The 22,674-nt window shown below is 35.2% G+C and overlaps 1 protein-coding gene across 2 annotated transcripts in view; it reads right to left on the reverse strand.

Annotated features, from left to right (window-relative positions):
* The window catches only part of LOC123566166 (multiple C2 and transmembrane domain-containing protein 1-like), a 69,544-nt gene that overhangs the window by 41,411 nt on the left and 5,459 nt on the right, over positions 1-22,674 (reverse strand). For both annotated transcript variants that reach the window (XM_053550132.1, XM_053550131.1), the window contains exons 3-6: positions 8,569-8,754; positions 6,877-7,004; positions 3,248-3,434; positions 2,757-2,811 (exon numbers count right to left, since the gene is read on the reverse strand). In XM_053550132.1, coding sequence (XP_053406107.1) covers positions 2,757-2,811; positions 3,248-3,434; positions 6,877-7,004; positions 8,569-8,754 — 556 coding nt within the window. The remainder of the gene's footprint in view (positions 1-2,756; positions 2,812-3,247; positions 3,435-6,876; positions 7,005-8,568; positions 8,755-22,674) is intronic.

Genomic DNA, 22,674 nt, shown 5'->3' on the forward strand with positions numbered 1-22,674 from the left:
CTGCACAAGGGGAAATAACTCTCATGTTCTAAAAATAGTAATGGGTTGGTTTTTCCAACAATTATTTATGTGATTTTATTACCGAACAAAACTTTTCTTTGAATAATCAAAAAATTCATTTCAGCTGGTAATTATTTCTTATGACCGGGAGTTTTTTGCTTCAAACTGGTATAAAATGGAGCCTAATTGGCTTTGAGAATGGGCCGATATTCGGCCCCGTGAGACAGGTGGAAAATGCCCTGCTTGTCTAATCCCTTATCAAAACAAACATGTTATCAAAATTCACTTGTGAAAAACAACTCTTTCCTCCAGCTACATGTGTGTCAAACATGTATAATACACAGTCGGTGACACTTTGATTTACTGTGTAAACATGTTTGGCACTCCTCGGTAATTATCAACCCAGTCATAATACTGATTTTTAAAAAAAATAAAAAAAATTGAAAAGCGAGAGAATTATGGTTTTGGTCGGGAGATGGGAGGCAAGGCGAAAAAATCGGGATTTTGACCCTCCCGCGCGGGAGATCACATGTATGCGGTTAATATCTGATCACACTTAATGCATTTCCTGGGTAAAAATGAAAGCAGAACTTTCAGTAGTGCAACGCTGATCCGTAAGTTTTAAATGCTGTCATAGTCTTTGCATGAAATGTCTTTTGACATTAAAACAATTATGTAATAAAGTCACTGCTGGTAGATCCAATGCTTCTCTGGGTAAGGGCCAGACATATGGCAATATGCAAGACGAAGCTATGGTTCTTTGCCCATTAACTAACATTCTGACGATAAACAAATGTATAAAGGTATAAATCATACAGATTTCAAGGACAAAGACACTGAACAAAAATCTTAACCAACACTGACTGCAGTCAAGTGACAACAATACCTGGATGACTCGGGCAACATGTTGAGCTCGCCCTTTGACCCCTAACTGTGACCTTGACCTATCAGATAGTCTGTCTCATTGAGTCAAATATTCATGCCCAATATAAACAAGATTCCTCAATGCATGTCAAAGTTGTGGGCTGGACAAGATCTGACATGACCTTTGACCTCAAACTGTGACCTTGACCTTTAATATAGGAACCTGGGGTTTTCGCAAGACACTCAAACTCACTGAGGTTAACATTCAGGCCAAATATAAACAAGATTCCTCAATGCATGTCAAAGTTATGGGCCGGACAAGATCTGACATGAACTTTGACCTCCAACTGTGACCTTGACCTTCGAGATAGGAACATGGGCTTTGGGCATGACACTCCGTCTCACTGAGATTAACATTCAGGCCAAATACAAAGGAAATTCCTCAAAGCATGTCAAAGTTATGGATTAGACAAACAAATTGGGATGGATACATGCACGCACACACTGACGCATACACCGAACAGCCATTGGACAACTATGTCTTCACTTCCGCAAGCGGGCTCGACAAAAATCATTGACCTAAAAATGCTGCTACAAAATCATGTTAAACTGATTTCGTAGCAAAGCTCCACAGGGCATACATATTCTAAAATATTCAGGAAGAAATTAATCTGTAAACACAAAATCAATTGTCAATCAAGGCCTGCAAGTAAGTTTAGATCTAATACAAATCTTTAGTTTCAAGTAAAAATAAAAAGAATAGCCTAAAAGTACAATCATACTTATTAACTTTAAAACACTGTCATTACCCATTGGGCCATTCTTTCAGACATGCAAATGTTAAAGAAAAAAAACTCCCTCCGAAATCACTTATCAGGCAGTTAAAAACATTGTTTCTCCCTAAACAACGTAACAGCACTGGAAAATTGAATACTGCGAAATTACTTAATTTCTCCTGGCATTTCTGAGCAAATAGCTATTTCTTGGGGACAGACAGGAATTTGTAGATTAGAAGTTTCACTTGAAGATTAAATAAATGGGAAATTTAATCTAAATGGGATTTAATTTCATGAACTAAAGCAAACATGAAATCCACAAAAAAAATAGTCCCTCATGAATAGTAATGATCCAACTGATTAAATACAACAATTTCTGATCAAATCTCTAAATTTGGGCAATTCAATAAATCTAGAAGAAATAAATTAATTTCAGAATATTCTAACTCATTTTGATCTAATACAAAATTTCTGCAAGATCTGTAGAAAATATTGCTAGATATTCAGCTGAAGGCATTACTGTCACATTCATACGTTCCACAGCACTCATTTTGCAAGAAGAAAGTACATTATATATCCTTGTAGAAGACTCCAATATGTGGAAATAAGAGCTATTTTGAATTTAATAGAATACAGTTAACTTAAAACACCAAACAGAATTTTCAATTCGGGGGAAAAACACATTTGTTCTATAAACAAATAACTATCATTTTTAACAAAGCAAGAGATGCTTGTATATTATGTATGTTCCCCATGATGGCCTGTCCCACTTTCAGTCCAGCTGAGATCACAATGACTCTGACCTCTGACATACTGATCCCTTCCCTAGGGGTCATCTAATGACCACTGACAATCATACTATTAAGTTTGCGAACTGTGGACCAAAGCATTTTTTAGTTACTGTGTAGAAACTGTTTTCAGTCTTGAGGTCACTGTATCCTTGACCTTTGACCTAAAGACCTCGAAACAATAGAGGTTACAAAACAATAGGGGTTATCTATGTAATTACCCTACGAAGTTTGACAACTAACTTTACTTCGAAAAAAACTTAAAATAAATCTGGTGTGACCACTGAAAATGAATTACAAACACAAACACAAACAAAAAGTCACTAACCTTTGACCTGCAACCAGCCAATATCCTTCATATTCTGGAAAGATTTGAAGAAACCCTGAAAAACACAATAAACTTATTGATGGCCAGGCCTGCTTTTTTTGAAGCAAGTGTTTGCACTAAGTCTTGCAGTTGTTCAAACTCCATTAAGAGTTTCAGTACAGTGTTATTTAGCAAGTTTGGGTTAGCCAGGCAGAGTACACAGTGTTATTTAGCATGTTTGGGTTAGCCGGGTAGAGTACAAGCTGCTAGTTTATCCTTTGGCAAAGCCGAATGATGGTCTTTTTGACAATTTGTTTGTTAGATTTAAAGCCATGCTTTATGTATCGTTTTAAAAAATTACAATGTCCCACAGCTCGAGAGATGCAGAAAAATGATAAAACAGTCACATTCATGAACCTGTTTAGAAGTATGATTCAAACAAACTTTATACTATCTTCAAAGCTGTGCTCAACAAAATCTATATATATATGTCTAGTGATAAAAATACTCACAAATTTTAACATAATTTCTTCTCTTTCCATAGGATTGAATGCATATGCAGAGAGATCTGAGATAGTTTCATGTCCCGACGTCCCACTAATTGTGATGAGTAGTTTTATGATGCCGGCACCATCCTCTAATTGTTGTTCTATCACATGAGTTTTCTCTCGATCAAGTTTCGTTAAGTCTATCACAGCTCTGTAAGGTAAAACAAAACATCATACATATGTTTCCTAATACCTTGGACTTTAAAAAAAAACAACTAAGAATGGTTTTGGGTCCGGTCAAATGGGAAAAATTAGTTAAAAAGAGTAAAAAGCAAGGACAACTTAACTTTAATTTATGTAACTGCTACCAACTGGCTATTTATAAGTCCTTTGTAACTTAATGCTATTATTCTACAACATTAATATATTGTAAGCTATAACAGTTTCATTTTTTTGAATACGGAATTTTTAGTAACAGAGTTTCTACTGCTGAACTGAGTGAAAAGCAAACATTTATTATCTGAAAGAAACCCACTTCATAAAGACCTTATCTTCTTTAAACAAGAGGACCATGATGGTCCTGAATCGCTCACCTATCCCCACATGACCCAGTGTTGAACTGAGTATGAAGTCACTATTTCTATTATTTGACAAAGTGACCTAGTTTTTGAGCACATGTGACCTAGATATCATCAAGATAAACAAGAGCACCGCCTTGCGGGTGCTGACGCTCATCTGATTTTTTTTAGTGTAATAGAAATATTGTCCTACCCATGATTTTCTAAGTCTAAAAAGGGCCATCATTCTTGCAAAAAGCAGGATAGAGTTATGTTTCTTGATGTACAGTGTCCACTTATGATGGTGAAAAACTGTTGCAAGTTTTAAAGCAATAGCTTTGATAGTTTATGAGAAAAGTTGACTTAAACATAATACTCAACCAAGAAAATGATTTTCTAAGTCCAAAAGGGGCAATAATTATTGCAAAAAGCAGGATGGAGTTATGTTGCTTGCTGTACAGGGTCAGCTTATGATGGTGAACAAGTGTTGCAAGTTTCAAAGCAATAGCTTTGATAGTTTAAGAGAAAAAGTTGACCTAAACATAAAACTTAACCAAGAAATCTGATATTTTCTAAGTCCAAAAGGGGCCATAAATCTTGCAAAAAGCAGGACGGAGTTATGTTTCTTGCTGTACAGGGTCAACTTATGATGGTGAACAAGTGTTGCAAGTTTTAAAGCAATAGCTTTGATAGTTTAGGATTAAAGCTGACCTACACATAAAACTTAACCAAGAAAACTGATTTTCTAAGTCCAAAAGGGGCAATAAATCTTGCAAAAAAGCAAGATGGAGTTATGTTTCTTGATGTACAGGGTCAGCTTATGATGGTGAACAAGTATTCCAAGTTTCAAAGCAATAGCTTTGATAGTTTAGGAGAAAAGTTGACCTAAACATAAAACTTAACCAAGAAATCTGATATTTTCTAAGTACAAAAGGGGCCATAAATCTTTCAAAAAGCAAGATGGAGTTATGTTTCTTGCTATACAGGGTCAGCTTATGATGGTGAACAAGTATTCCAAGTTTCAAAGCAATAGCTTTGATAGTTTAGGAGAAAAGCTGACCTAAACATAAAACTTAACCAGGCAACGCCGACGCAGACGCCGACGCCGACGCCGACGCCGACAACCGCTCAAGTGATGACAATAACTCATCATTTTTTTTCAAAAAATCAGATGAGCTAAAAATTCTAACCAATTTTCATGAAGATCCATTGAAAAATATGACCTCTAGAAAGGTCACAAGGTTTTTCTAATATTTGACCTAATGACCTAGTTTTTGAAGGCATGTGACCCACTTTTAAATTTGACCTAGATATCATCAAGGTGAACATTCTCACCAATTTTCATGAAGATCTCATGAAAAATATGGCCTCTAGAGAGGTCACAAGGTTTTTCTATTTTTCGACCTACTGACCTAGTTTTTGACCACACATGACCCGGTTATGAGCTTGTCCTAGATATCATCAAGCTGAACATTCTCACCAATTTTCATGAAGATCCATTGAGAAATATGGCCTCTAGAGACATCACAAGGTTTTTCTATTTTTAGACCTACTGAGCTAGTTTTTGACCGCACGTGACCCAGTTTCGATCTTGACCTAGATATCATCAAGATGAACATTCTGACCAATTTTCATAAAGATTCCATGAAAAATAAGGCCTCTAGAGAGGTCACAATGTTTTTCTATTTATAGACCTACTGACCTAGTTTTTGACCGCACGTGACCCAGTTTCAAACTTGACCCAGATATCATCAAGGTGAACATTCTGACCAATTTTCATGAAGATCCATTGAGAAATATGGCCTCTAGAGAGGTCACAAGGTTTCTCTATTTCTAGACCTACTGACCTAGTTTTTGACCCCACATGACCAAGTTTCGAACTCAACTTAGATGTCATCAAGTGAATGTTCTGACCAATTTTCATGAAGATCTCATGAAAAATATGGCCTCTAGAGAGGTCACAAGGTTTTTCTATTTTTAGATCCACTGACCTAGTTTTCGACCCCACGTGACCCAGTTTCGAACTTGACCTAGATATCATCAAGGTGAACATTCTGACCAATTTTCATGAAGATCCATTGAGAAATATGGCCTCTAGAGAGGTCACAAGGTTTTTCTATTTTTCGATCTACTGACCTAGTTTTTGACCGCACGTGACCCAGTTTCGAACTCGACCTAGATATCATCAAGATGAACATTCTGACTAATTTTCATGAAGATCTCATGAAAAATATGGCCTCTAAAGAAGTCACAATGTTTTTCTAATTTTAGATCTACTGACCTAGTTTTTGACCCCACGTGACCAAGTTTTGAACTTGACCTAAATATCATCAAGGTGAACATTCTGACCAATTTTCATGAAGATCCATTGAGAAATATGGCCTCTAGAGAGGTCACAAGGTTTTTCTATTTTTAGACCTACTGACCTAGTTTTTTACCCCACATGACCCAGTTTCGTACCTGACCTAGATATCATCAAGTTGAACATTCTGACCAATTTTCATGAAGATCTCATGAAATATATGGCCTCTAGAGAGGTCACAAGGTTTTTCTATTTTTAGATCTACTGACCTAGTTTTTGACTGCACGTGACCCAGTTTCGAACCTGACCTAGATATCATCAAGATGAACATTCTGACCAACTTTCATAAAGATCCCATGAAAAATGTGACCTTTAGAGTGGTCACAAGCAAAAGTTTACGCACGCACGCACGACGGACGCCACGCGATCACAAAAGCTCACCTTGTCACTTTGTGACAGGTGAGCTAAAAACATTTGATACTGTAACAGTGATTATATTTGTTTGAGGGTCTAATTCTCATTGATTTTGTTGTTGCATCAATCACTGAAATTAAATCCCAACAAAACTAATAAAATTCACATTCAATCTTCAGAAGCTGAAATCAACAAAATCATATCCCCATGAAATATCTGTTTTGGCCAAAACCACGAAATTAAATGGTTTTTCAAAGTAAACTTAAATGCTAGGCTATAGTTCTTATCATACAACCCTGCTTATAAAATTTGTGACCGTCAAGGACCAACTGGTATATCTTTTGTGACACAGCTCAAAGTTTTTCTGTAAAGAAACTTACCTGCCCATAAAATCATCTCTACCCACATCATGATCATACATGACGATCTCTAGATGATTTGTCTGACCTTGATACATTCGAAGGTCAAACTGTTCCAACCACCGTGGATTCAATGTTTTATATTTATGCTGAAATATACAAAAATTGCAAGAAGATAAATATAGAAGTTCCCGATAAAGGAAAGCGCTTAGGAGATGTTTTCTTATACTACATTAACAAAGTCTATTCCTTTTGAAAATAGAAACAGACAGACATTTTATCTTTATACCACAGGGAAAATATTGAAATATAGATTTAACAAAACCATGCAAAGAGCCATCAATGAAATATCAAGGCTGCAGAAAGACTGTCAGGAAATTAAATTTCCTTCTCCAATTACCCATTTTTTAGGAGGAAATAATTTCTGCCTGCATAACTGATTAAATCCAATGATTAATTTGAATAAATAAAACATCAAACATTCAAACCCACATAAAAATGGTTTGTTTAATCAGATACTGTCAGTTGGAATTCAGGATGATTCTTGATTATCAGAAAATTACCATAGTAACAAAAAACAATGAAGAAAAGTTATCATTTACTTCCTCCCCACTATCCACAAAGCCATTTTATACACAACACCTGACCTTGGCTTATTATGGCTCTAGCTGGCTTGGCTTATTATGGCTCTAGCTGGCTTGGTTTATTATGGCTCTAGTTGGCTTGGCTTATTATGGCTCTAGCTGGCTTGGCTTATTACGGCTCTAGCTGGCTTGGCTTATTACCGCTCTAGCTGGTTTAGCTTATTACGGCTTGAGCTGGCTTGGCTTATTACGGCTCTAGCTGGCTTGGCTTATTACGGCTCGAGCTGGCTTGGCTTATTATGGCTCTAGCTGGCTATTTGATTAATTACTTGTGAACATTTACTACAAATTTTGGATCGCAGAGTTATAGACAGCGTGACCTTGACCTTAGATCTATAAATGTGACCTTACATTTAAATTTAAACGTGTCTTTTTGAAATGCATTGAATAACTTGATCTTTAGTTCTTAATTTGGAAACTAATTGCTCTGAGTCTGGGTCTTGAATGACTAAAGTCATATCTGTTCCAACTAATACTAAAGTCCCTAAAAAGATCTGCAGAGGTAACTCAAGCTGCAATGTCAGCACTAGCCTACTGAGGTATCTTGTGTAATCTTAGATATTGCAGTGACTGGTTCAAAAATTTTGTTTGATAAAAGTTGAATTTTGTAATAGTGACTCTCTTGTGCTAACTCATCCATGTAATGAATTACGAAAAACAAGAGCTGTCTGATGACAGCGCACTGGACTTTTCTCAGTGCTTGTCTCTGAATTAGAGCTTTGCCAGTAAAAACTTTAACCAAAAAATTCTAAGATAAAAAAGGGAATAACTCTGTCAAAATTCAAACCAGATCTCGAGTTATGGGGATTATTTCTCCTGGTGTAGACTTTGACAGTAAATAACTTTTTTAAGTTTCAAGTCGATAGCTTTGATATTTACAGAGATATTTGACTTTATCAAAAACTTTAACTAACGGCGACGCCGACGCTTGGGCAAGTGCAATAGCTCTACTTTTTCTTCAAAATGTCAAACTAAAAATGCAACTGAAATGCTTTTGAAATGACAAAATATTCAACACCAATATTCCCTTCACCTTTTAAGATGAACAATGCAATAAAATCTTACCTACCTTGCTTCTATATTTTTCATTGCCTAGTTTGAACTTGACATAAGGATCTGAGAGCCCATTGTCATCCATTGGTATAAGGTCGCGACCTTCAACAAGTACAATTGTTACAACCCCTGTCCACATCTGCATCTTTAGTTTGCGGGCTGCAGATTCCTTATCTGTAAGCTTTACTGTACGCTTGAAGTACTGAAATAAGAAGAAAAACATTGCAATGTATAGTGTTAATATATACTCATCAACTGCAAACAACCTTTCATGTTGAACTTCTTTAAATAAGCTCTACAGAACAATTTACAGCGTACAATGGTGAAACACTGTTCACACAAGCGTCAATGTATTGAGCATATTTAGGTCCCAAGCTGCTTAAAACACTGGACAAATGGAACGTTTCTATACATTTATTTATCCCTTTGCAACCTCATGCAATTGGTGTCTCACTGTAATTTGTAATTAAAATCCTGACTGGACATCCCTCTATTACTGACAGGGTTTGGAGTATTGCTTTACATTTTACAGACTACCAGTAAACAAAATAAATTTTCAAATATTTAGTACTTTCTTAAAGGTTCATGATGCCTTTGTTATAATGTGGCTGCCACATTTTGGGTTATATTTATTCCTTTCTACATCCAGTTATTGATAATTGTTTCCTCTTAATGATTGTCTAAGATTTTAACCTTTAGCCTGTAAAATTTCTAAAATGGACTGGTCTGTCATTCAATTTGAGCAATACCATTTATTATTTGAAGGGGTGTTCACTAAAAATTTACTGACTGAATAGCGAACAGTGCAGACCATGATCAGCCTGCACGGATGTGCGGGCTGATCTTGGTCTACACTGGTCGCAAAGGCAGAATCACTTGCCACCAGCAGGCTGAAGGTTAATAATAAGAATAATATTAGTGAATCAACTGTTTATGATTACCTTCCTTTATCACTTTACCTGATGTGTAATATTGAAAGTAGTGCTTTCCTAATCATGTAATAATGCATTTAATCTAAATGAAAAATTGCTTTATCTGTTTTTTAACATAAAATTAAAGGCCTTATGGAACTTTAAAACTTAGGGTCATTACTATTTATACATTCAATTATTACCTATAATAGCATTTAAAGGTCAATAATGCTTTAAATTTTTATCTTAAAAACAAGTGAAACAGCTTTCCAAACAGATTTTATGCACACTTACAAGGTTAGAAAAGCACCACTTCTAATATTGCTCATGAACTGTAATAGTTGGAGCATTAAAGGGAGGTAATAAACGAGAGCTGTCTGATGACAGCGCGCTCGACTATTCGAAGAATTGATTGAAGAATGGGGTCAAAATATTTCCACAGATATTCAGACAAAAGAAATAAATAGATTAGACAAACAATGTTCCTGTATTTCTTTGATTTCGATAAGTCTTGCACTAAATGGCAATGTATGAACCAATTTCAAAGTCCAAAAAGGGCCATAATTCAGTCAAAATAGTTATGTACTCTTGCCTACAGATGGAAATCATAATGATTAACAAGTGTTCAAAGTTTAAAAGCCATATGTCAAATAGTTTTGACAAAACGTGGACTTGTATGAAAACAGAACCAATTTCAAAGTCCAACAAGGGTGCCAGAATGTCACAATATACGCCCGTCACAGTAAATTTCTTTACTCTAGCACCTGTATTTGCAAATGGAATTTTAATTTTGTGGTTGTTTAGTAATCATTGTAAGTCTTTTGTTTTTCTAAGTCCACAAAAAAACTCCTTACCAGGTAGAGATACCTTAAAATACACCTAAAATTTGAAAGTAACATCTATGTTGTACCACAGAAAAGTGGTCTTGTTTTTTCCCCACGGTCAATTATAAAAAAAGTTACAATATAAGTTATTTATAGTAACAACTAAGGGAAGGTAATCTTAAAAAAAAAAAAAAAAAAAAAAAAAATCCAAAAAAAATTGTAAGTCCACACAAAAATCTTTACCAGGTAGATATTGGTCAAAATACACCTCATAATTGGATGTAGCATGCATGTTGTACTACAGAAAAGTGGTCTCGATTTTTCCCTACGACTAGTAATGAAAAAGTTACAATATACACTATTTATAGTAACAACAAAGGGAAGTAATTCTAAAAAGGGAACTGCGCAAGACACTTCGTCTCATGATGGTGTATAATTGTGCCAAGTTTCATCAAAATCCCTCCATGCATGAAGAAGAAATGCTTCGGACAAAGTCATTCCTGTATCTGACCTTTGGCCTCTAAGTGTGACCTTGACCTCAGACCTAGGGACCTGGTTCTTGCGCATGACACTCTGTCTCGTGGTGGTGAACATTTGTGCCAAGTTATATCAAAATCCCTCTATGCATGAAGAAGAAATGCTCCGGACAAGGTTTTCATTCTTGTATCCTTTGACCTCTAAGTGTGACCTTGACCTTAGACCTAGGGACCTAGTTCTTGCGCATGACACTCAGCCTCGTGGTGGTGAACATTTGTGCCAAGTTATATCAAAATCCCTCCATGCATGAAGAAGATATGCTCCGGACAAAGTCATTCTTGAATTTGACCTTTGACCTCTAAGTGTGACCTTGATCTTAGACCTAGGGACCTGGTTCTTGCGCATGACACTCCGTCTCATGATGGTGAACAACTGTGCCAAGTTTCATCAAAATCCCTCCATGCATGTAGAAGATATGCTCCGGACAAAGTCTGTGGACGCTGCCCGCCCGCCCGCCAGGGGCGTTCCCATAATACGTCCCGTTTTTCAAACGGGCGTATAAAAAGGGCCATAATTCAGCCAAAATAGATGACAGAGTTATGTACTCTTTCCCACAGATAGAGACTATTATACTAAACAAGTGATAAAAGTTTCAAAGCCATATGTCAAACACTTCACAAAAAATATGAACTGGTACGGAAAACTTAACCAAGATTTCTAAGTCAAAAAGGGCCATAATTCAGCCAAAATCCAAGATGGAGTTATGTACTCTTGCCTATAACTGGATATGGTGATGGTAAACAGGTGTTGAAAGTTTCAAAGCTTTATCTCAAAAGACTTTGTCAAAATATGAACTGGTACGAAATATTAACCCAGATTTCTAAGTCAAAAAGGGCCATAATTCAGCCAAAATCCTTGATGGAGTTATGTGCTCTTGCCTATAACTGGACATGGTGATGGTAAACAAGTGCTGAAAGTTTCAAAGCTTTATCTCAAAAGACTTTGTCAAAAAACGAACTGGTACGTAAAACTTAAGCAAGATTCTAAGTCGAAAGGGGCCATAATTCAGCCAAAATCCTTGATGGAGTTATGTACTCTTGCCTATAACTGGCCATGGTGATGGTAAACAAGTGTTGAAAGTTTCAAAGCTTTATCTTAAAAGACTTTGTCAAAATATGAATTGGTACGAAAAATTTAACCATGATTTATAAGTCAAAAGGGGCCATAATTCAGCCAAAATCCTGGATGGAGTTATGTGCTCTTGCCTATAACTGGCCATGGTGGTGGTAAACAAGTGTTGAAAGTTTCAAAGCTTTATCTCAAAAGATTTTGTCAAAATGTGGACTGGTACGAAAAACTTAACCAAGGTGTGACGCCGACACCGACGCCGTGGTGAGTAGGATAGCTCTACTTATTCTTCAAATAGTCGAGCTAAAAACAACAAACTCAATAAGACATTCTAGTATATTCAGCAATATTCTAACCTTTGACAAATGTTAAAGAAATTAATTATCAGAAATAGGATTTAACAGGAAATTAATGTACTTAACATTTTGAATAAAGGCATTATGAGCCTTTAAAAGAATTTTATCAACTTCAGACAATGGAAGGTTACAGTTCTTTAAACCCACACAGAAACAGGAAGACAATTTGTTAAGAAAAGAACACTTAGTCTAATTCTTTCAATTTTTTCCTGAATTAAATTTCCTGAAATTCTGAAAACTAATGAACGGATGAAAATGCAATTGGAAAAGATCCTAGCTATGAAATACCTCTGGAATTTTAGTTGACATCTTCTGATAAATTAATTTTCTCCCAAACTGATTAAGTAACTTTTCATTCCTCAGAAATGCTGCAGTTTATAATCCAGACAAATATATAAATCTAAGGTCAATGACTCCTGGGAACAGAAGTTATTCATTTCTGTTCAAATTTATTATTCTTTTCAATACAAGATAATATGACAACAGGAAAACATATATATGTTAATTTGAAATTCAAGATGGAGTTAATGTAACATGCTGACATTATAATTAAATGAGAGCATATGTGATTGGTTATTTTCATTTCTCTGTCATTTCATTAACCAGCTGCATCCCTTTATTTATAAAAAAAAAATGCATTTTAAAAACCTCAATTTTGAATACAAAATCCCCACAGAAGCTTACATAATATGTCCATGAATGTCTGACTCAGTTCCATGAAAATCTAAATCACAATTATAAAAATTAATTTGGTGAGGACTTTCTTTCATATTATGTATTTTAGATATATAGTTTCTAATCCTCATTGACTGTATTATCTTAATTTTTGTTTAACAGTGACCCATATGATTTTTTGTTGTTGATAAAATGCAATTTCTATTAAAAAGCTCATGAGACAAACCCCTAAGTGTAGCAAGAATGCTTCTGAACTCCCATCAAATGGTTTATCACTAGAGGCCCATAGGTACTGTCAAGCTGAATCATTGAAAAGTCTGTCACTATGTTTAATGAAGAAGGAAAGCAAAGGATGGCTGGACCATCCAACAATACTAACAGATAAATCTGAGCAAAAATTATGAGCTAAAAATTCTGTCTGAATTGCTTCTGCACTACCTAAAATCTCGATTCTGAATGCAAATATCCCTGTACTGCAGCAGCTAACATAGTATGTCCAAAAATAAATTCCAAGACTATCTAAATCACAAGTAACAACTAAAAATGTGAATATATTGTTTCTCATAATATTATATTAAAATATCCTGAGGGTACTGAAACTTATATATAGTGTCAATAACAGAAGTTTAATATTGATTTTGCCATAAATCTGTGTCAGAAATAGGAAGGAGTAAGCAGGAAATAAACAAGAAAATAGATTTTTACAGAATAATAACAGGCATTTTATGAAACCTAGCAACTGTCTCAGCATTTCACTGCTGTCACATAGAACATCTGCTGGAACATATAGCAAAATACAGTTATTTTAAAGGGACTGGCCTACAGATCGTTCGACAAGAAAAAAAAATTTTTTTTTAGATATCTGGAAATAAATGCTATATTTCTTCAGAAGGCTTTAAAATTTAATTACTGACAAAATATATGTTACGGAAACACTTGAGAATTTGCTGTTTTTATTACTTTTTACGATGAAAATCGAAAAGCGTTAGGTGAACTGTCTTGATTATAATATCTATATTTTGAAGTCATACTTTACTAATTCCACGATAGCGCTATTGGTCAAGACGACGGGAAAATGTCTTTATTGCTGCAGCTGTCCAGGGTTCAATTCCCGACACAGTCATCTTTTTTTCTTAATTTGGAATTCTCAAAATATTTTAGAAACAAAAACTCATATTCTAATGTTCATAATATGAGCAAATTTCAATTTGAAGGAAAGATTATTTTTAGCCAAATCTGGAGGTCAGTGCCTTTAAAAGATTCGTACATACATTATACATTCATGAAATATCACTTGATACTTGGCTTACTGTTAAAGGGCCATATTTCCAAATGAATACAAATGTATAAAGAAACATTATTTTTCAAATATACATTATATTAAGTAAAAATATATTATAATACTTCTTTTTATTAACAAAATACTGCCTGGAACTCCTCACTAAATCACTCACTTCACATTTACAAATTACTGTCTGAAATCATTTTTTTTTTTGTCCAATGGGACTGATTTCTTTTTTCAAAATATTAGGTAACTAATTTAGGTATATCATCACACAAGTTTCTAATGTTCAACTGATCAAGCAAATCTATGCTTGAAAGAGACAAACATACTGACACAATAATTTAAGATGATCAAATAGTAAATGTGGCCTCCAGAGTGCCAAAAAGATTATAACAAGAGGGTCATGATGACCCTGGATCGCTCGCCTGAGTTATATGAGCTACATGTTTCAAATGTCAAACTGATGATAAAATATTAAGAAAGTCAGTAGGTCACATTCATGGTCAATGAAATTCAGTTTTACGATTTGTGTGCAAAACAGTGCATGTCATCAAAATTTCAAGCCTGTGTCTTAAAAAACAAGAAAGTAGGTCAGTAGGTCAAGGTCACAGTCAACTGACATCATATTACTTGGGGTCATCATGTAATTATAATTAAACAGTCTTGGAAATAGGATCAGATGATTTTTTAAGTATTTCTCCTATATAACTCATATAATAACTAAGTGACCCCAGGGCGGGGCCTCTTTTAACCCCAGGGGCATAATCTGAACAATTTTGGTAGAGGACTATTAGACAATGCATCATACCAAATATCAAAAGCCTAGGTCATATGGTTTCAGACAAGAAGATTTTTAAAGCTTTTTCCTATATAAGTCTATATAACACATGTGACCCCCGGGGCGGGGCCATATTTGACCCTAGGGGGATAATTTGAACAATTTTAGTCGAGGATCACTAGATGATGCTACATACCAGATATCAAAGCCCTAGGCCCTGTGGTTTTAGACAAGAAGATTTTTGAAGTTTTTCCTTTGGGTTGCCATGGCAACCTGAGTTCTGCATGGAATTCAATTCTTTGAATAATTTTGAAAGGGGGCCACCCAAGGATCATTCCTATGAAGTTTGGTGTAATTCTGCCCAGTGGTTTTCAAGAAGAAGACTGACGACGCACTACGCACGACGGACATCAAGCGGTCACAATAGCTCACCTGTCACTTCGTTCGTTCGTGATAGGTGAGCTAAAAAGGTTCCTATGATAACTATTCCTATGTTTTTGTTTAAAATTTCTATGACTGGTTGCATTTGGACCTTCTCAAAGATTTTATAGATCCATTGACCTAGTTTACCAGTTTAAAACTAGTGCTATACTTCATGGAGACAAATATTCTGACTAGAAAATAAGGCCTCTAGAGTGTTAACAAAGTTTTTTATGATTTGACCTTGTGACCTAGTTTAAGACCTCAAACAAACCAGTTTTGAGCCTGACACACTTTTATAAATATTCTTACCAAGATTTATAAAGGTCAAGTAGAACATTGTGGTCTCTGAAGTGTTAACTCAGTTTTTCCTATGATTCGAATCAGTGATGGGCAAGCATGACTCCAATAATGCCCACACATACTTTATACCTGGGGGTATAATATTATTTCTTTTTAATCAAGATCTATCATCATTTTATATGTTTATGGATATTTAATGCTTTTTGTTCACACAAAAACAAATCTAACCTTCAATTATACTTTTCTGAAAATGGTAAAACTGCTAGCATTATTATATGTATACTCTTATAAACAAGAGATTGAAGCATTAAACCTCATCATGCTGGACACAGTGATTCTGCTTTGCGACCAGTGTAGATCATGATCAGCCAGCACATCCATGCAGTCTGATCAAGACCTGCACTGTTCGCCATCTGGTCAGTATCTTTTTGATAAGCACCCATTTTAACAGTTAATGGTACTGTCCACAAGTTCATAATAGAAATTTAGCAAGGTAAGGGTTAAGCTTTATTTCACAAACTTTAGCTAGAACACTGTAAATTTAGTCATACCATAGCTAGAATACTGTAAATTTAGTCATACCATAGCTAGAACACTGTAAATTTAGTCATACCATAGCTAGAATACTGTAAATTTAGTCATTTTGCATTTGTTTTATTAGATAACAGAATTATTTGTGTGTCTTGTGATTAATCATACTTTGGGAGATATTTTGTCATTCTGATTATGTATATTAGCAGAAATAAATTTTTCACAAATTTTACCCCATCTACAGTACTTAACTTAATCAATCTGAATCATCCAATTATCACCACATTATAAGGTTAGCTGAAAACTACTTACAACACTTGTATAATACTGTCTTAATTATCTTCTTTTTTTGCAATTAATATCTTTATGACTTCCATATAGGGAAGTTATTATATGATATACTGCAATCATGCAATCTCTGTCGAACAGTTTCAGTGTAAGACTGAAGTAGCTTTCACCAAGTGAAACACCAGATGCTATATTTTCATGACTTCCTGAGTGAAAGCTCATTAGTGAAATATAATTAGATCTTACATGTTATAAACATTTTTTTCCCCATTTTTTGTGTGCTTCATCCAAATTCTTCTCATATCACCCATGCAGCATCACATGCAAGGTGCAATGTCAAGCTTAACATCATAATATCAAGCATGGTAAACTTTAAATATTTATTTTATATCCTTTGCGCACCTGGCCATCTTTACAGCAACTGCCTGTAGCGTACTGAAACGGGTAAAAATTTCGTTGCCTCAAAAACGGACCAATCTTTACAGCAATTGCCTGTTATGTTATGAGATGGGTGCCTTTTTTGAGGTTTTAAAACTGGACCATGGATTTGAGGTATTTTGAAATAAAAATACGTTTAACAACGTTAAAATGAACCCAAATACGTTTTTTTTCGGTTGTAGCTGTTTCTTCAGCTCAAGAGCAGATTTCCATTATAATGACTTCATACAAAAGCGTGTAACATAACCAAATATAGGTTCTTCAACGATACAGTGCTCATTCGGGTAAGAACCAAATATACGTTCTTCAACGATACAGTGCTCTTTCGGGCACTGCTTAAACTGTTAACATAGAACCCATATATACGCTACAGGCAATCCATGTATTATTTATTATAATTATATAGTATAAATATAGTAACTGTTGGCAGTATTATAAAACATGTACACTCGAAACCCGTTATAACGCTTCTCGATATACCGCGGTCCTCGGTATAACGCTGTATGGCCTTGGCGCCCAAATTTTAGAGGATAAAAAAAATCACAAAAAAAAACAGAAAAAAAAAAAAAAATCCGCGGATGTTACTTAATTTGATCATAACCAGCGTTAAAACTACAAGTACCTGTGTGCTTTAACACCTTTCCATGACAACTGTCACAAAAATCAATAATCGTCTGCTAGCTTTCTTGTTTGCTATCGCCTTTGTTTAAATTTCAATACATGTAGACATGTGACAATTATGCAATCAGTACCGTGTCAAAATTAGATTGTTTGCATAACAAGCGTGTAACATTGGTCAGTCAACTATCAAACCGTTTAAGTTTGCACCAATTAAGCAGATGACATGATCACTTGAGTGAATAAAAAATCGAATTTTGTAATAAACTGCAGCCGTTTTTTGTAATCATCACACTCAATTCATCGGAAATAACGAAGATTCGACGCACTGAAAGCCTTACTGAGAATGTGCTCCCTTTTTAATATCGTATATCAACGACGCTGATTTAAAAATTTTCTATCTTATTTATCGATTTCCTTCATGTAAATCTATTCAAAATTATTTTTTTTAAGACTGTCCGCGTTTTTTCTCTTTTAGTTACATAAACCCCCAGTGCAATTGCAGTGCATATGTAATTCTCACGACCGCGCACTCCTCACACAGCGTTATATATGTTTACTTCCGGGATACACAAATCCAATTTTCTTTTATAACCACGACAAAATGAGAAGATGACACAGCGTTATAATTCTGTTAATGTATTTTTCAGTAGCATTTAAGGTAAATAAATGTCCCGTTTATACGATTCTTATTTCTTATTAACATAAACAGCGTACAAAATACGTTACCGGTGGGTGGGGTATTGCATATACCGCTGATACGATCAACCCGCGTTATAAATTTAACCCCGCTAGATCCGCGGGTCTCGAACCTTGGACCCCGACGACAGCGTTATGACGGGGTCCCAGTGTATGTGAACCATCCTATTGTGTATTTACGTTCAAACAAACACTGTCATTTCTGCTGTGTATTAGCAACAATTTGAACGTCGACAGACATAACTAGAACTGTCACAGGAGTGACTCATACCCCCACCATAAGGTCTTGTCACAGAAGAATGGCAACCATAAGGAATCTTAAAAATACTTTGGAGTACTTCATCCTGGGCTTCCACATATAAGTAATACTAGTATAATACTAGTATAGTAATACTAGTAAATATATTAAATCTCTAATATTAGAGATACACTAAAAGTGAATACAAAGAAGTGTCTTACCGACCCATGTTACCACGGAAAAATGTTTTTACTATTTACATAGGACTTATAATAAAAAAGATTGAAAATCTAAAAATAGGATTTCTAAAAATAGACTAATTCCTGGAATTTAAGGGGAAGAAACTCAGTACAAAGGTTAAAAAAGGTTACTTCCCTTTGGCTCTAAGCCAATCAGAATGAGATATAGTGAAAATACATCAAAATTAACATTAAATTCTAGGTAAAAGGGGACACCATTCAAGAAAAATAGTGTCAGAGTTATGCACCTTGTGTCACATGATGTGGGTGATGAGGTGGAACATCTATTTTAAGTCTGAATCAAATCCATTCAGTAGTAATTGAGATATAGTGAAAATACATCAAAATTAACCTTAAATTCTAAGTAAAAAGGGGCATAATTCATGAAAAATTGGTGTCAGAGTTATGCACCTTGTGTCACATGATGTGGGTGATGAGGTGGAACATCTATTTTAAGTTTGAATCAAATCCATTTTGTAATAATTGAGATATAGTGAAAATACATCAAAATCAACCTTAAATTTAAAGTAAAAGGGGACATAATTCATAAAAAATTTATTTCAGAGTTAAGCACCTTATGTCACATCATCTGGGTGATGAGGTGGAACAACTATTTTAAGTTTGAATCAAATCCATTTAGTAATAACTGAGATATAGTGAAAATACAACAAAATTAGCTTTAAATTCTAAGTAAAAGGGGACATAATTCATGAAAGCTTGGTGTCAGAGTTATGCACCTTGTGTCACATGATGTGGGCACATGATGTGGGTGATGAGGTGGAACATCTATTTTAAGTTTGAATCAAATCCATTCAGTAGTAACTGAGATAAAGTGAAAATACATCAAAATCAACCTTAAATTCTAAGTAAAAAGGGGCATAATTCATAAAAAAAATTGTGTCAGAGTTATGCACCTTATGTCACATGATGTGGGTGATGAGGTGGAACATCTATTTTAAGTTTGAATCAAATCCATTTAGTAATAACTGAGATATAGTGAAAATACAACAAAATTAACCTTAAATTCTAAGTAAAAGGGGACATAATTCATGAAAACTTGGTGTCAAGAGTTATGCACCTTGTGTCACATGATGTGGGTGATAAGGTGGAACATGTATTTTAAGTTTGAATCAAATCCATTTGGTAATAACTGAGATAATAGATTTCGGGACGCGACGGGACGGGACGGGACGGGACGCGACAAACGCGACAAAACTGACTCCTATATACCCCCCTCAAACATGTTTGGTGGGGGTATAATAAATACAGTTTAGTACGTTACCGGATGAAGAGTCCAAACTTTTGCCAACATGCCCACAACGTTCAAATACATATTTTAACAAGAGGACCATGATGGTCCTGAATCGCTCACCTCTTCCCACATGACCCAGTTTTGAGTATGACGTTGTTTTTTCTATTATTTGATATAGTGACCTAGTTTTTGAGCTCATGTGACCCAGTTTTGAACTTGACCTAGATATTATCAAGATAAAAATTCTGACCAATTTTCATGAAGATCCATTGAAAAATATGGTCTCTAGGTTTTTCTATTATTTGACCTATTGACCTAGTTTTCGAAGGTACGTGACCCTGTTTTTAACTTTACCTAGATATCATCAAGGTGAACATTCTCACTAATTTTCATGAAGATCTCATGAAAAATATGGCCTCTAGAGAGGTCACAAGGTTTTTCTATTTTTATACCTACTGGCCTAGTTTTTGACCGCACATTACCCAGTTTCGAGTTTTTTATGGCACGTGACCCAGTTTCAAACTTGACCTAGATATCATCAAGGTGAACATTCTGACCAATTTTTATGGAGATCTATTCACAAGTATGGCCTCTAGAGAGGTCACAAGGTTTTTCTATTTTTAGACCTACTGACCTAGTTTTTGACCGCACATGACCCTGTTTCAAACTTGACCTAGATATCATCAAGATGAACATTCAGACCAATTTTCATACAGATCCAATGAAAAATATGGCCTTTAGAGAGGTCACAAGGTTTTTCTATTATTTGACCTACTGACTTAGTTTTTGATGGCACGTGACCCACTTTCGAACTTGACCTAGATATCATCAAGGTGAACATTCTGACCAATTTTCATGAAGATGTCATGAAATATATGGCCTCTAGAGAGGTCACAAGGTTTTTCTATTTTTAGACCTACTGACCTAGTTTTTGACAGCACGCGACCCAGTTTCGAACTTGACCTAGATATCTTCAAGATGAACATTCAGACCAACTTTCATACAGATCCCATGAAAAATATGGCCTTTAGGAGGTCACAAGGTTTTTCTATTATTTGACCTACTGACCTAGTTTTTGATGGCACGTGACCCAGTTTCGAACTTGACCTAGATATCATCAAGGTGAACGTTCTGACCAATTTTCATGAAGATCTTGTGAAATATATGGCCTCTAGAGAGGTCACAAGGTTTTTCAATTTTTAGACCTACTGACCTAGTTTTTGAAGGCACGTGACCCAGTTTCGAACTTGACCTAGATATCATCAAGATGAACATTCTGATTAACTTTCATGAAGATTCCATGAAAAATGTGACCTCTAGAGTGGTCACAAGGTTTTTCTATTATTTGACCTACTGACCTAGTTTTTGATGGCACGTGACCGAGTTTCGAACTTGACCTAGATATCATCAAGATGAACATTCAGACCAACTTTCATACAGATCCCATGAAAAATATGGCCTTTAGAGAGGTCACAAGGTTTTTCTATTATTTGACCTACTGACCTAGTTTTTGATGGCACGTGACCGAGTTTCGAACTTGACCTAGATATCATCAAGGTGAACGTTCTGACCAATTTTCATGAAGATCTTGTGAAATATATGGCCTCTAGAGAGGTCACAAGGTTTTTCTATTTTTAGACCTACTGACCTAGTTTTTGAAGGCACGTGACCCAGTTTCAAACTTGACCTAGATATCATCAAGATGAACATTCTGACCAACTTTCATAAAGATCCCATGAAAAATTTGACCTCTAGAGTGGTCACAAGGTTTTTCTATTTTTAGACCTACTGACCTAGTTTTTGACCGCACGTGACCCAGTTTCGAACTTGACCTAAATATCATCAAGATGAACATTCTGATTAACTTTCATGAAGATCCCATGAAAAATGTGACCTCTAGAGTGGTCACAAGGTTTTTCTATTTTTAGACCTACTGACCTAGTTTTTGACCGCACGTGACCCAGTTTCGAACTTGACCTAAATATCATCAGGATGAACATACTAATTAACTTTCATGAAGATCCCATGAAAAATGTGACCTCTAGAGTGGTCACAAGCAAAAGTTTACGGACGGACGGACGACGGACACCGCGCGATCACAAAAGCTCACCTTGTCACTTTGTGACAGGTGAGCTAAAAATAGAAGAGATAACACATAATTATATTGTCTCCAAATCTACTTAAGTCTTATATTTGTCTTATAAGGCTTTATTATGCGTGATTTGAATTTAAATAGGTCAGGGTTTTCTGAAGAATGCTTAAATTATGCAAATTTGACAGTTTATTGATTTATATTGATAAAAATAGCTATTTTAAATAAAGACATTTCTAACAAAATTTATTTATCATGAATTTAACAGGTAAAATATCAAAATAGTGAAAGAAAATTTTAAGTCCACTTTTCAGAAGCATATAAGTAATGAACTTTTCAATTTCAGCAATTAAAACTAAAACTAGAATGTGTCTGTAGGACACAGGGTGTGCACCCCCACTGGTACATTTGTCACAAATAAAAGGAAATCATTCAAATGTTTGCAGTCATAATGGGGTATAGCCTCAAAAAAACAAGAGCTGTCCATAAGACAGCCAAGCTCGACTATTCGATATATTGTCCCAGAGGCAGGAAAATATTACCTAAAAAGGTTAAATATCAAAAGAGTTT

Source organism: Mercenaria mercenaria, chromosome 8, assembly GCF_021730395.1.
Source record: "Mercenaria mercenaria strain notata chromosome 8, MADL_Memer_1, whole genome shotgun sequence".
Taxonomy (NCBI): domain Eukaryota; kingdom Metazoa; phylum Mollusca; class Bivalvia; order Venerida; family Veneridae; genus Mercenaria; species Mercenaria mercenaria.